This window comes from Sitodiplosis mosellana, unplaced genomic scaffold, assembly GCF_009176505.1.
Source record: "Sitodiplosis mosellana isolate CC-2019 unplaced genomic scaffold, AAFC_SMos_1.0 Smas_scaffold_1, whole genome shotgun sequence".
Taxonomy (NCBI): domain Eukaryota; kingdom Metazoa; phylum Arthropoda; class Insecta; order Diptera; family Cecidomyiidae; genus Sitodiplosis; species Sitodiplosis mosellana.
Window position 1 is genome coordinate 18,401,041 of NW_022595244.1, and position 16,253 is coordinate 18,417,293.

Genomic DNA, 16,253 nt, shown 5'->3' on the forward strand with positions numbered 1-16,253 from the left:
CCATATTTGACAAGCTCAGCATGTTTTTCCATGTTGCCGATGTTTTAGGAAAACGGAAAGGGAAATGTGCGCGATTCCAATATAGTTCGCATTGTAAGCGTTCGTTCGAATTGATTTGAATAATCCAAACAAAGCGAAACAAAACAGAACAAACCAACCAACTAAGCAAACAAGCGAATCGCGTCGCAAGCGCGCGATACCGTGTTCACAGGGCATGTAAGGAACGTGGAAGTAAATGTTTTATTGTTTGTCATTCACCAATTACATATGTCGCGATTTATCTTGATAAAATCACATGTGTATCATGCTTTCTGGCAAAGCATGCGACAATTTCATGTGATTCGCCGTTTTGCGCTTGGTTTCTGTTACAGTGCAGAATGGGGCCCCCGAATAGAAATAGCATCTAAAAGGAAATTGTACTTAATAGAAATCAATTTATGGGTTGTCACGGCGACATTGTAAAGTCATTTGTACACTGTTCATTTACGACCTTTCACAACTTCCAATTAGGATTCACCTAACTAATGATGTATTTCAAGATGAGTTTGCTTTTTCCGCATGGCGACCCGATTAAATGTTGACGTGTTTGAGACGCACATCACACGGTTCACAGGAAACGAATACAATTTTGAAAGTGAAAACACAGTGGAAAAGGCGTTTATTTAGTCTGCAAGTAAAATTGCGTCAAAAGCAACCGGTTTCAATTTGACCGAGTTTTCCGCAAGGAAATTATACACCAAAAGACCACGTGCAAATCGATAAATAAAACACTTAATAAGTACGTTGAAGCTATGGTTTTAACGCCAAAGTCAATTTTATGCGTTTATGACTACAGAGTTCCGGCATAAAAGTTTAACTAGGCACTAGGTTCGCATTATGGTGCGCGTCATGCAGGGTCACATATTGCCACAAATCAGGACAATAAAGAAAGAACGAAAAAGAAGCGCTTTTTTCGGGGCCAAAAGCTTATAAATAGTTTCATGTTAAAATTAGAAGACTGCGTGCTGTTCAAACCGGCATTTACGTCACAATCTCAAGCATACGTATAAATAAACATATGTCTTCTTGCGTCCAAATATGTATATCACGAATTTATCATTATCCAAATGTTTACGCAAATGCGAACGTCGCAAATGAAACGTGTAGAACGAACTCTCGAAACGCGACAAAAATGGGAAATAATTTCTAAATGTTAAATATTGAACTAATGTAATTTATGGATAGTGGTGAAAACGACTGATCGAACGTAAATATGGCATAGACGTATTCATTATGGTTATTGAATAAGGGGAGTTCTCGTATGTGTGTTCTGTTCCGTATGTGGAAAATCAAACACCAACAATCTGAACTATACCTGTTTGGTATTTCCACACATATTTAGCAAGGACATACTTAATAATGGTACGTGCATTAGGCACGCAATGTCTTGCGAAAGCAACAAATGTAAAAAAAAAAAATCTCGTGTCTCGGCCCGGTAATGCGTTCCACGCATGATTTTCAGTTTATCGCCGGTTGATTCGACGCGAATGTTTGTTTGTTGGTTTTTGTTTGGCTTTGTTTTATTGTAGCTCTCTTTTTTCACTTGCAACAATTCAACGATTTCCAATGCGTTCACATTATTATGCTTCACGAAAGCCGTCTTTGCCGTGCAATATATATGTATGTAATCAAGAAATCAAAATAAATCCACTTAAAAGCATAAATGGATGTAAATAAACACAATAGCTATAAATTACAATTCAATTGATATGAATTTATTTACATAAAATTGCTTGAATGATGATGATGATGATGTTGTAGATAATGAATCCGATTACGATGATAACAATATTCCAAAAATAGTTCGCATTTGAAAGCGCAAGTGAGGTCTAAATTTAGTCTCATCGAGAGAAAGAAAGATTCAAGTGTTTTGGAAGCCTCAACACAGATAACGCAAATAAAAGGCGTATTTCTTTTTTCGTTGTTGTAGTTTTTAAAACTTTAGTTTTAAAAGTTGCAATTGCAATTGATTTGCTCATGATTTATTTAAATGGAAATTTTTCCCTGTTTTTTTTTTCAGTTGCACTTTGATAATGACCGCGAGGCGCGTCGTGAGCGTGAAGTGCGTTTGACGGGTAGCAAATTGGATTTGAATTTTTGCGGTGCCTCACGTGCCAATGCCACAACAGTAAGCTCCATTCGGACAATCGATTCACATGGCAATGCTGTGTCGGCACTGTCGTCGCCTCAGAGCAGCAGCAGTAACAACAATGTATCACCGACACATGATGAAAGCGAAAAGTTTGCACCGATGACGCCATCCGGTAAGTTGTAGCCCACTAATACGTATTTTATCACAGCCGTGAAAAACATGTGTACTCGAAATAGCCTGAAACGTCGTTACGGAGGAGTTTTGCATAGAAGAAGCAATACACACGTGTATGATTATTAACTGCCACAAAACTGACATCGGCAAATGTAACGTGTTGCATGGAATTAAGCGATTAAAACATATGCGTGTGTGGTTTTGTTAATTCAACTGAATTGTACACGGGATAAAAGGCAACTGCCAACATCCCAATTGTGATACACTTCATTTCGTTGCCTATTTTTGTGTTAATATGCTCGTTTGATAAATACAAACCTTTCATACACAATCAACTACCTAAACTTTACTGTAAATAAAACGCCGCTATTTGATCATTTCATGGTTGGAAAACAACTGCCAGTTGTCTGCTCTATTGAATCAAGCTTGAACACAACATAAAGGTGGAATCAATGATTTTGCCGACGCTCCGGCACAAAGAATGGCTGAAAATCAAATAAATAAACGAATAAACAAACAGAAAACGCGGTTCAAAACACACAGAAACACAAAAAAAATGCAAACATTTAATCAATTGAAGCACATGATACAGACACACACACACACACAGTTGCCGTAGTCGTTACAAATATAGATTGCATGCATGTAACGAGCGAAAATTGAAACGACTCTTCATTCATTCTTGATGTTCATTCATCAAAAACGAATAATATGATGCGTACTACACCAACTGCGATTCGATTTAGATTGTATTTTGGTATCGATACATCGGCAGCAATTTGGCGGTGAATCGTTCACTTTGTTTGCTTTAGAAGCTCTGTGTGTTGTGTGCCATGGATGGATGATGGGCAAATCGACAAATGTAATATAGTCGGATACGCTGAACAGCAACAATGTTTAGAGCTATTTTTGTTCTCGCAATCACGAAACATCAACAACACACATCATTTTGTGTTTGATGAATTCATTCCAGCTGGTGTGCATTTTTTCGACTTGAATTCAACTATGGATGAACAAAAATGGATGAAAGTTCGTGAATTTTCAATGGGAATGTGGCTGGTGCCATGTGAATGCGATGAAAATTCTGAACAAATGTACGACAAAAACGGATCTAAAAATACAACTAACGCGATCAAGTGTTTAAACGTTGATATTCGAAAGCCTCCACGCAGTTTGATCATCCCATTAGACACATGTCTCGCTGATGTGATTTATTCTACAGTACATTAAATGCGATTTCAACTAAACTTCACGTTGCTTCACTTTATTTACTTATTTCTCGTGCGACTGTTTACAATTTTTCGATTGCGCGTTACTTTCAGCAACAACAATAACAATAACAACACAACAAAAACAGAACAGAGAAGAATACGCTGTCGTGATTATTGACAAGTAAATCGACTTAGCAAACAGTTTTTTGTTTGAGCAAATTTTCAATGTCAAATTTTTCATGAAAATTATGCTAAATAAACAACGACAATCGACGTCTATCGTACGTGCAAGTAAACTTTGTGTACTTTATTTTGCTCTCTCTCTCTCTCGATTTTTTTTTTGGATTTTGATTTGGTTTATCACGACTTTCAACATGTGTGACTAATGCTCTGTTTCCAAGTCTCGTGTACTTCTGACTCATTCCTCATTTGTCGTTCTTTTTTCTGTCTAATTTCATTAAATTGCTCAAACATGTGATTTATATATGCAATTATTATCAACGAGTTGCACATTAAATGAGTTCACATTCAACGTGCCACGGATTGAATATGCACCGAGACAGAGCCGGTGTTGGGAGTCAAAGCGTCTAAAATATGTGTTCGTGTGTTTAACAATAGTTTGATATATGGTAATTGCATTCAATTTTCATCCGATTTCAATTACCATGCCCAGGGAAACCACAATTCAAATGGCTGGAAAATGAATACGACATAATGTGCAGGGATACGAATCGTTTGCTGTACGACGCTTTTCCCGAAAAAAAAAGAATTACAATTTCGTTGTGGTGCACTTGACATCGAACATACGGCTCAAATATCACGAATACCCTACACATACATATATATATATTTAGATTAATAGCCGAGTGTTTGTTGCTAATTGCTTTTCGTATCTGTTATTTGTCTTTCTTTGTGTTTTCAGAGGCAGTTCGCCTGCATGGCAGTCGTCTCACAGACTATGAGCGCCAGGAAATTGACAAATATCCAGAAATATGGTTTCTCGGATTAGATGCATGCAAAATCAACGCAAAACCTGGAACCGCACTGAATTCCGGATATGACGATGACAATGGCAGTTACAATAAGGTAAATTAACGACTTACAATTTACGGTCGTCAATGCAATCGATCTAACTGTTTATTTACTTTGTTGATTTACAGATTATTCACGATCACATATCGTATCGCTATGAGATACTTGAGGTGATCGGCAAAGGAAGCTTCGGCCAAGTAGTTAGAGCATTAGATTACAAAACCAATAAACCAGTAGCGATTAAAATCATCCGAAACAAGAAGCGCTTCCACCATCAAGCATTAGTTGAAGTGCGAATTTTGGACGAACTGAGGAAAAAGGACCCAAACAATGAACACAATGTGATTCACATGCAAGACTATTTCTATTTCCGCAATCATTTGTGTATCAGTTTTGAATTGATGAGGTAAGTGAAGTGAACGAACGATCGAACGAATGAACGAATGGAATGAAATGAAATAAAATCCTAAAAATACGACGACTTGAATAAATCAAATTGACTATTTGAACTGCGGATTTCAAATGACGTAGTGAACAAAGTTTTAATCATTGTGAGGGTGAAATAACAAACCAGAGCTTAATAGCAATGAAAAACGAATGATAATCAAATCGAAAAAAAAGAACAGATTCGGATGTCACGAACATTTGCCGTACAATGTGTTAGTTTATTTATTTCAAATTGAGAACTTTATCAGCAATCGACAAAATACCCAGTTGACGTATTTTAAATACCATACAAAGTTCTGCCAATAAACCAAAGAAGCAACAACAACGAAAACGAACAACAGCAATTGCAGTATGCCATTTCGAAGGGAATAAAGTATGAAAAGTTTTGTTTAAAATTTCTTTGTTAATTTATTTACCAATTTGACGGCAACAAATTTACAGCGCTACTGAAGTTGTGACAAAAATCATAAAATTAAATTAGTAAGCCTAAACGAGCGATGAATGGTTTGCGTTGATTTTTCGTTTTCGGTTCGCTGTTGTTGCTGCTACTTTGACTGCTCTGTGCCATCGCGTAACCAGCACGTTTAATGGCAAAACTTCTTCAGTAATTATTATCTTTTTCTACGGCGAACATACATTTAAGTGCAGCGCACCATGATACTTGCTGTTGCGCTACGCGTCCGTCGACATTTTGCCTAGAAGTGATTACACCGAATGGCGAAAAGGTTAACTATGCGGTTATTATTATCAATTTGACTTTTCAGCAGCTTCAATTGGCTTCGAAAACTTTTCCAACTCTTTTTTTGTTGTCTTATTCAAAACAAAGTGAAGCAACAAACAAAAACATCCAAATTGACATGTTTATGGCCTGAAGGGAAGTTAACGATTTTTTTCTTCGTAATTTTTTTTTCCGGTGAAAACAATCTAGCACTATTGTCTACTGATATTACTTTCAGAAGAAAAAAATCGCCATAAATTAAGATCTACTCTATATCTCAGCTTGATTTTTATTTAAAATTTCTGCAGCTTATTGTTTCCATGTATGAAAATTTGATTTTCGCTGTCAAGTGAATCGCTAGTCGGCTATTTCTGTCATATCAATCAATGTCTATGTTGAGCACGCTCCATATGCTTTTTTTCATACGAAATCAGTGTGAATATTTTTAGCATCATTTCACGCTGTTATGCGCGGCAAGTATATGGACTTTTCAATACGCTTAATATCCGATGTGGTCGAACAACAACTCGTGATTTTAATGGAAATAGCATGATTCGATTTAGCAACAAGGCCCACTCAATTATTATGTATACTCAAACTGCAGAAGGACGAAAACGAGTGTATGTGTAGTTTTGGTGTGCATGATGACATGCGACATGCATTTAAACTATGCAACATTTTAATCGACTCATTGTGGAAAAGTTTTCGCAACTAGTATAAAAAGGCCCACACACAAAAAAAAAACATAAAAAAAGAACATGGAACCGTTGAATTTCCTGTATTTTTTTACGATTGAAGCGACATCAGAAGAAAAAAAATTGTACGGAAATTGGCGGATGTTTCGCCACTATTATTGCGTTGCTTCCATATTCCTCTTTTGTTGAATGCTTCAATTGCCATTTTAAATGCTCTTCGATCAACTTTTTACATATTTGCATTTATATCATTTGCCAATAAATAATTGCGCAGTTTCACAACTATATATACGGAGAAAAAGAAGGATCAACCTTCGGGAAAATAAAAGTTTAAATTAGGCTCATAAATTTTATTGCGATTGTTTTAACTTTGAAATATTAAAAAAAAACATCGAAGAACTTTTCGTTTCCCAGCTACTAATTTTATTTGCGCATTTCTTTGTGCAGTGCTAATTTCATCACGATGGAGATTTATTTGAAAGGTCACGCTTGAAAATCTAGCAAAGAATAATATATGCACGCCAATTTTGAAACGAACAGAAAAATTTCAAGTGATCGTATGACCATTTTCAGTAAACGAATCAGAATTTATTTTTCTTCTCTTGTCAACACGATTTTTCTGTTCGTTTTGTCCTTCTGACGGGAGCTTTCTCTGTGGTTTTCATTGTTGAATGATTGATTCCAAATATGTTCCTAAATATTTCAAAAGCCTCAAGCCAAACGCTAGTTAGTTTCTACACAGAACAAACCGCATTAAATGTTTGATTTTGACATGCAATGTTCAATGCTACAGGTGCATGTCTATCGAACATCTCGACAACACATTTAAAATTGAAAAATAATTTCTGTCATTGTTGGGAGCACTGGCAACCATCAAAAGTGCATGCTGAATTTGAAATTAATCAACAAATTACAGTTTAAGTATTTTGGACAATTAAAGACCGTTCTCGCTACAATTATACTAACAAATCGACTGTATGTAGTCGATTCAAGACTAAAAATAGCGCATGAAATTCGTTCAAGAATAGAATATTCAATGAAGTTTTTGTTTCGTTTCGTTTCAGCTACAATCTGTACGAGTTAATCAAAAAGAACAACTACCAGGGATTTAGTTTGAGTCTTATTCGTCGCTTTTGTAATTCAATTATCAAATGCCTACGTTTACTCTATCAGGAGAATATAATTCATTGTGATTTGAAGCCGGTACGTATAAGAGTCGAAATGTGTTTATGTTCCGATGGCAATGGCTGAATATACTTATTTCATGCTCTCGATCTTTTCTCATTTCGGCAGGAGAATGTGTTGCTTAAGCAGCGCGGCAGTAGTTCGATTAAGGTAATTGACTTCGGCAGCTCATGTTATTCGCATCGAAAAGTCTACACGTATATCCAATCGAGATTTTATCGATCGCCTGAAGTAATTTTGGGTTTGTCCTACGGTACACCGATTGACATGTGGAGTCTGGGTATGCTATTTAAAATCCATTACGGTGCATTCGTGCAGCAGCATTCATTGCAATCATTTTCAATGGCCTGATTCATTTTTTCATCTTTTCATTTCTTGTAGGTTGTATTTTAGCTGAGCTATATACTGGATACCCGATTTTTCCGGGCGAAAATGAAGTTGAGCAGCTGGCTTGCATAATGGAAGTGTTGAATGTACCGCCGGAGGATGTATTGAATCAAGCATCTCGTCGACGTCTATTTTTCGATTCACGTGGTAATCCGCGTTGCATTACCAATTCGAAAAATCGCAAGCGAAAACCTGGCACTAAGCCATTGGCTCAAGTGTTGCGCTGCAACGACCCACTCTTTGTTGACTTTGTCAGCAAATGCTTAGAGTAAGTAGAAATGCAATTTCTTGAAGGGAAATCATTTCGAATAATAAACTGTTTCTTCCCTTTTTTTTCAACTTCAACTTTTTCTTGTTGTTACTGCTGCTGTATAGATGGGATCCCAAGAAACGAATGACACCAGAAGAAGCAGTTTACCACGAATGGCTTCAGCCAAGCTCAAATTCGTCCTACAATCATAATAAGGCGGACAAAGAGTCCAAGATACACAGAGAGTGCAACGATAATGGTTCGCAACAGTCACAACAGCAATCATCACAGATACAGTCATTGCCGGTCTCATTGAAAACGCAAAAGTACTTCACGCCGCCATCGATTGTCACCTCACGACAATTGCATCAGACACAACAGATCATTTTGCCCGAAGTGAAATCTAATTATAAATTGTATAAGGACAGAACCAAAGGTAATTAATCAAACGGACCATTTAATGTTGTGCCCAATTTTGAATCAATGAGCAGCACGCGTGCAACCAGCAGCCAAACTGTTGTTTCGATCAACAAACTACTTAATAATTGTTATCGTGAACTAATGAAATGCAATCAATTAATCACACAATTCCGTTTATAACTTTAACATTATTTCATTATTTCACATGCGCATCCCCGCATCACACGCTTCAATCATTGACTCTGAATTCTATTATAACTCAATCTAATATACATGAAACTCGCCAGCTCTAATCTTTAAAGCACATTTCTTTATCTATTTTGCTATCATTCGGCTACATCATACATACGTAGCCATTATCAAGGGTCATACGTAGCAGGCGTTAAACTTTCAATTGTCATTTGTAAAACCAACAAAGGGGAAAAGCAAATGAAAGAATTAATACTTAGAGAGAGTAGAAGGTTGAAATCCGCTAAAGTGTTTGCAATCATGCACGCATTTAGTTGATAAAATGGTGCAATTTCGTAGATAAAGAAATGTGCGAGCGAGCGTATGAGTGAAAAATAATAATCTGAATCCATTAAAAAAATCATCATTTTGTTTAATCATTGGAAAATCATCCGTTTGTTCATTGCAAAAATAAAGGTTTAACAGCTTCAACAACGGACATTGATAGCGTAGCTAATGCAGTGGCACAAGCAGCTGTAAGCAGTTCACAGCATGACATTCAGCCATACTCATTGCATCGTTTGTATGCAGCTAGAAAACTATCGACCGCAAGTAATTTAAAGTTTGCCAATAACGATTCGAGTGGCATGAGTGTTATGCATTCTCAGTCAACGGGTGATGTTGCATCGATGTTTGGACGAGCTTGACATGATTGAACATAATTACACCGAAAGCAAATTTGCACGCGCTCCACCAACAATGATACCCAAACCCGACAACAACCAATAACGATAACGATAACGATAAAATATAGTATTAGATGGCGAAAACGGAATGATGAGCCGGGAACACGAGCTCGCTGAGCAAACAACCATTATCATTTAGATGTCACTTAAGTTCAAAATGTCCAAGGGAAACCAAATATCTCTTCATCGCATCGCATCGCATTCAATCCAACAAACATCATCATTATCATGATATCTCTTATTGTTTGAAGCTTGTCCGATTTGGATCAATGGCATTCGAATGGGAAAAGTAAACTCTATTAATTTCCTACACTCACATCACACCAGCTTCATTCAACATTTAACGTATCATTTCGCTTTTTCCATGTGGCATACTAATGAAAAATTCAAAAGTTTAGCGTTTAGTTTGTAAAACTTCTTGTTGATTGGTTGGACTGTGGGAGTGACAAGAAAAAGACAACAACAGCAACAACAAGTGAAATTAATTTCTAGACTAATTGTAATCTCGTAACACAGAAGTTTGCCAAAAAAAAACAAGACATTATATATATATTTGTATGGATGTTGTAATCGCTTAAACTAAATCACTCACACTCACGCTCATCAAACAAAATTAATTGGCAAAAAGAATTTGACACAATCAACGTCATTTACTAGTCAAAGTCGTTCGTTGTTGAGGCAATGCGTTGTCATCTGTGTGTCTGTTTAAAAAAAAAAAAAAGAAAACCAAAATTCGCCTACTCAAATCAATATCATCAAACCAACATTATTTTATATATTTGCAGATATTCTCTTCATTGATATGTATAAAAGAAAATTGGCGTGAATATTGTGCGTACTGCCGAAAAAAAAATCGGACCATACAAACCAAACTGATTTCGAATTGCATTTTATGTTATCGTTTTCAGTTGCGTTCACATTTGCATTGTTCTAATTTCTTTTTTTTTATGATAACATATATATAACAATATAATTCAACGTGATTAGCTTAAAAGTCTATCTAAAAAGCTATACCAATTTTAATTGAATATATATCCGACAAGTTAATCGTAAACACTTCCAATGTAATCGATTTGAATGAATTCTTCTTAACACTTAAGAGACTTAATTATTGGAAAAGGAAAAGCGAAAAAAAAAAAACAGCAAAAACAAAATCCAATTGTATCCACGTAACCCAAAGCTTGCTAAAACATAAAGCGATCATGAATTGATTTAGATTCAGGCATGCAATGCAATAAATGCTAGGACATTTTGATTGTATTGTCATATAAATGTACTATCTCGATATTTGTGATACTATATTGTAAATCAGCGAATACAAGAGAACACATAAAAGAGATGATGAGAAAAGAAGAAGAAAAAGAAGAAAAAAGGAAAACAGAAAAAAAAACAGTTTCTGATCCGTGAGTATTCAGTCGTTTGTGTTCAACAATATTTCTTTATTTGTCCTGCCCTTCGCTCATTGTCCTTGTAGTTTTTATTGTACCTTTTTTCAAGATTGAAGGCTTCACACATTTTATTACATAATTTTTCTTTTCTTTTTGTTTTGAGTGGAATTTAGACAAGAAAAATGACATAAACAAATCTAGATATTAAGATACATATATTCTAAGTGCTCAACTCCAGATATTGATCTGATTTTTGTAGTTTTTATGGTAAATGATATCACAAATCATTCATTACAGTTTAAAGAGATAGAAAGAACAAAATATGAAGACAATTGCAATTGATTACAGAATATAGAATAACAAATTTTGTTTTGCTTATCGTTTTCTCGTTCTTTGTTGTACTGGTACTCAGAAAAGGAAGCATAACAAATGATTTACTATCTCTCAGTAAAGTGTATTGCAAAGTGGTATCTATATTATATAATAAATATATATATATATATGAAAGTGTATTTGCCTATGATTTGTATATGTAAATAATAAAAAGATAAAACAGAGATACACTAAAAATTGTTGAATGGTCAGAATCCAATGTTTGCATTAAAGAATAATCTTTGAAATGAGAAAAAAAAAAACGTGTTTCCATTTATTAATTCCAACAGCAATGAATGGGAGAATGCATTTTAAAATTGTTCTCAATTCAAAAGTGCACAATTGAATCATGAATAACTCATGAAAATTTACTGCACCATTCTTGTAACTCGGTCACAGAGACAACCACCGTACAAGTAGCATGTACATATGAATCGAAGTCGATGTTCAAAATCTCATCGATAGATGGCGCCCTCATTTCATTAAGTCATTAAAATTGAATTGATTCCAATTCGCTATATGATTTGTCTTGCAACACAACAAATAGCTAACAAAGGTATGTTCACGTTCATTCATATGACATTTTGCTAGAAATGACTTTTCAACATGACTTTTTGTTATCTTTGAAACTAACATCAAGTTGATTCAAGTCGAATCAAATGAAAAAAAATTATCACCGTTTTCGAATTTCTTATTCCACTTGGCTTCTATCACAAACTTTCCACTTTATAGCATTTTAAAACGGAAAAGCTATAAAATATTAATCCATAGACTCACCGAATGGTTTATGGTATTTCAATAAAAACAGCGACAGTAAAAAAAGACGAAGCTAAGCCAACGGAGTGAATTTAATAAAGGAAAAAAAAAATCCAAGCCGTTGAAGTTTGACGGCGATAAAAATGGTAAAACCGCAGTTTATGAAAATTTATTGCTTCCATATTATCTTGTTCGTACCTAGCGCATTTTTTGCTGAGTATATGTTTGTGTCGGAATATTCGGTCGAATGCAGAGAAAACTCCCGGTTGATTGCCGACATGTCCTAAGATAACGTCAGTTTGACCATCAAGTCAACTTTGGTAATTTAAATGTGTTTATTCGGCAAAATAAGCGTCAGCCTGGAAGTAAAACAAAGCGCTGAAAGCACCACTGGTAGAAAGAATCAACATAAACGAGATAACGATGGAATGCCGTCGGATTTTGTTTGGTTTTTTTTCGTTCAACTCTCTTTATGCCACGGAAACGGCCGAGCCGAAATGAAAAAGGGAGACAGAGAGTGTGTGGAAGAGTGAGAACGGGAGTAAGTAAACATTCGGCGTTCCTGCAAATTGCATGATCAAATGCAATTTGTTATTTGCCATAAATTTTTCAACTTGAGGATGCAAGCATTTCGTGTCGTGTGTGTGTGCTGTGCTTACGTGCGGCATGCGTTTCCACAACGATGGTATCGTTTGCTGTTGCATCGTTCACATTGGATGTAGTGTACGAGTAGTGCAAGTCGTTGCATTCGTTGATTTGTGGGTTTGTTTGTTTCTTTCTTTCTTTTTTGAGCGATGCGATAAATCCGTAAAAATAATGAAACATATTCTTTAGTTTCGCTTCACATTTTTCGCTGTTGTTCTTCGCCCCCCCTTCAACTTGATTTTGGCTTTACCTGTTCGGTAGAATGCTCGTGTGCATGGAATCTTCTCAAACTTTTCCAAATCCCTCAGATTCTTTACCAGTCGCACTATTGTTACGGTTGGCGCTGTTGTTGCTGTTTTTGTTGAGTATTGCTGTTTTTCTTTTGCTCTTGCATGTGCATTATTCCACAACTCATTTAATGCATGCATTCTCAAGTGCCTGAACGTCGACCAGCGTAACACCAAAATACATAATGACGGTGTGCAATTTCGATTTTCACCAACTCATGCTTGCACAACGTGCTCTTCTCATTCGTTCGTTTCTCTGCTCTATGCATAGCAAAATAGAGTTATTTTCATATGGAAAAATAACTATTTCTTTGCATTTATTTCACTTGATTCACCGTTTCTCCCCCCCCTCTCTCTCTCGCTTTCTCTCTCTGGTTTTTTTTCTTCATTCAACCTCAATGCTTTTAATTTATTGCAATGGAAAATTCGCAAGACACGAGATAAAGGAAAACATTGGCGTAAAATATTTCAAAAAAATTCCTTATCTTCCACGATGTTATGCATTTCATCATGGATTTGCTGTTCCTTTCGCACATTTTTTTTTTCTTTCGCCCATCTTCGTCGTCGCCATGGTTGTCGTTCAGGTAGTGTCGTACAAGTTGGCAGCTTCGTTACTTTTTAACACTTTGCAAAAGGCGAACCGAACGAAGCTAACCAACCATTCCGAATTTTTCCACTGGAAAATTCGAGAGGTGCATTAGACGAATGAAAAATATATTAAATTGGTTTCACCATGAAAATACATCGAACGAAGTTCATTTTTTTGTGTGTGTGTGTGGGTGGCACTATCACCCGTAGAATTTTGTTTAAAAAAGAGACACTGTAACAATTCAACTGCTGAATTATTAAAGGTTTGAACTTCACGGCAAATAAGACCAGAAAATAGGATAAGATCTCTGTAAATTAGAATAAGCTGCTGAAGTGTTGAAAGTGACAAAATGCTAACAGCACCATCAATTGATATGCTGAACGAAAGCGAATGAGCAAGAGAACACTGCCAGCGAACAAGAGAATGCTAGAAAATTATAGGAAACGGGATGAGCCCCATCACATTGTTAAATTATATGCATGTTTCATGTTATGAAATTAGGTTTTTTTCCATCCGTCTTACAATCTGGTGGAATTTCTCCTTGGCACTGATATGCAAATAAAATAGTTTACACTTCAATCTGAATGCCTGATGCCTGTGTGCCGTTATTTTGTGGCTAAAACATCAGACAAACGATTATTTTTTCTTCTCTTTGCTCAAACACAATGAAATTAAGCCACAATAATAACAATGCAAGAGATAATAAAACCCCAATACCAGATGAACAATTGCAAAAGAGTGATACGATCGCATGAAAACAAAGAAAAAAACATCCATTCGTCCGCCTGAAAGACGTTTGCCGACCCATTCGGAAAACCAAAATGAAAATTCCACGATATGGAGAAAGAATTGCACAATGATAATGCGAATAGATGGAAAGAGTCAGCGCTTGACAGTATGAACGGTTCATATTCACTTGGTTATTGTATTTGCACATTATTTTAATGTGATTTTCATTTCAGTGAGCAGCGACACATGTGTCAACAGCGGAGAAAATGAAAATGTTGAAAAAAAATTTCTATTAAAATACTGCTGGTGTGCCCGTGCATAAGCAGAAACATATTCCATTCCTCTTTCGTTGCGTTGCGTTGTATTTCATTGTTGTTCCGTTGTTTTCTATTTGTGTCATTTCGTTTGTATGTGCAATTGTTGTTGATGTCGTTACAATTCTGAAGCCAGAGAGAAATGTAGATCTTGGCTTGTGTGTGTGTGTTTGTGTTTGCATAACGAAAGTGGTTGCAAACAGAACCCGATCCCCAGTCAAACTAGGAAATAAGTAAAAAGAGAAAACACTCACCAAACAAACTGGCTTTCCCGTATCCTTTGAAATGTTTCGACTTGAAAGATTCATGATGTAATATGGGTTTGTTATCACTTCATGACCATTCTTTTGCACAATGAATAGTTGGCACAAGCTCACTTGTCGCTTGAACTTTTCTCTTCACAACGGAATAATTATTTTATAAATGCTGTCTGAGAAAAATGCGATTCCTTTAATTTGATATTTTCTATTCTTTTGTTCACTCACTCACTAAATGACATCATCACCATTGTGGCACGAGAGGATGGAAATACAAAATTGCATATTCACGCGGCGTCTCTTTGCACGCGTCATTCGTAAGTGAGCTAGCAATAGCAGCAGCAGCAGCCAGAACGATTGCATTGTTCGAGATAATTATTCGTTTCGGGGTGTTATTTCAATGCGAATGCATCACACAATCATCGTTTGGTAATCGAATAACATGTTCACAACGCCTCCCCTCGTGCTCCAATGACAGATGAACAAATAACGCTCACAGAGATAAAGTTCCCTTCACCCCTTTGTGAAATCCATCTCTATTTACTAATTCAATAATAATTTAAATAATTCCCATTATTATGTCTGTCACGCACTTTTCATTTTGTTCATGGAACTGAACTTAATTTTGAATTGAACATCTCTCTCTCTCTCTCTCTCTCTCTCGGTTTCATCTTGAACTTTTGCCCACGGAGACCAAATGGAATGCGAGCGAACGTACGAAATTAAATCTAGAAATGTTTATATTTGTGGCAATAAAAATGTTTATTATTTTGAGAGGATTTGTGCAATTCCATTTGATTGTTCTACACTCGGTAAATAATGGCATGCATGTGTGATTGTTTGTTCTTTCTTTCGTTCGTTCAAAGCGAGTGGTTCATGACAGCCTCACTCAGTCAGTTTAGCTCAGGGTTTGAGTAACTTTCTCTCCCTCTTTTTTTTTTATCTTTGCCTCTGTCTCTATCTCCGTCTCCACTTTTTCAACATGGCATGACATTTGATCCTTTGTTACAATAGTTTTACAACAAATTCGAGTTTGTTTTCTAGTATCCGAGTCCCGGCATATGCAATGTATGGGTCTGCATTGTTTTTCCGCCGCTGATTGGCTTTCTGATCTTTGTGCCAGCAAACTTTAAGACAGTTGCTGGTGTACATGACAAACAGTGTCACAGCAAAATATGCAAAATATTATTTGCATGAACAAATGATGTCATTTATTTCATCGCGGCAATATGCTGCGATGGTTCCCAACGCCAGCGACTACCTCTAAGTTTCAAAAACTTGAACCGGTTGATTTATGTCTGAAGATTTGCTCATTCAACGGAATTTTGTCTGTAAACCACCATCGCCACATC

The 16,253-nt window shown here is 36.1% G+C and overlaps 1 protein-coding gene across 5 annotated transcripts in view; it reads left to right on the forward strand.

Moving 5' to 3' along the window:
- LOC129580568 (dual specificity tyrosine-phosphorylation-regulated kinase 2) overlaps positions 1-11,316 on the forward strand; it is a 30,136-nt gene extending 18,820 nt beyond the window's left edge. For 3 of the 5 annotated variants that reach the window (XM_055471117.1, XM_055471116.1, XM_055471120.1), the window contains 8 exons: positions 2,060-2,303; positions 4,439-4,602; positions 4,677-4,954; positions 7,473-7,611; positions 7,702-7,873; positions 7,975-8,248; positions 8,356-8,666; positions 9,296-11,316. In XM_055471117.1, the coding sequence (XP_055327092.1) occupies positions 2,060-2,303; positions 4,439-4,602; positions 4,677-4,954; positions 7,473-7,611; positions 7,702-7,873; positions 7,975-8,248; positions 8,356-8,666; positions 9,296-9,525 (1,812 nt within the window). In that variant the 3' untranslated portion in view covers positions 9,526-11,316. The remainder of the gene's footprint in view (positions 1-2,059; positions 2,304-4,438; positions 4,603-4,676; positions 4,955-7,472; positions 7,612-7,701; positions 7,874-7,974; positions 8,249-8,355; positions 8,667-9,295) is intronic. The other 2 variants (XM_055471119.1, XM_055471118.1) reach the window with 1 other exon arrangement.
- The last annotated feature ends 4,937 nt before the right edge of the window (positions 11,317-16,253 follow it).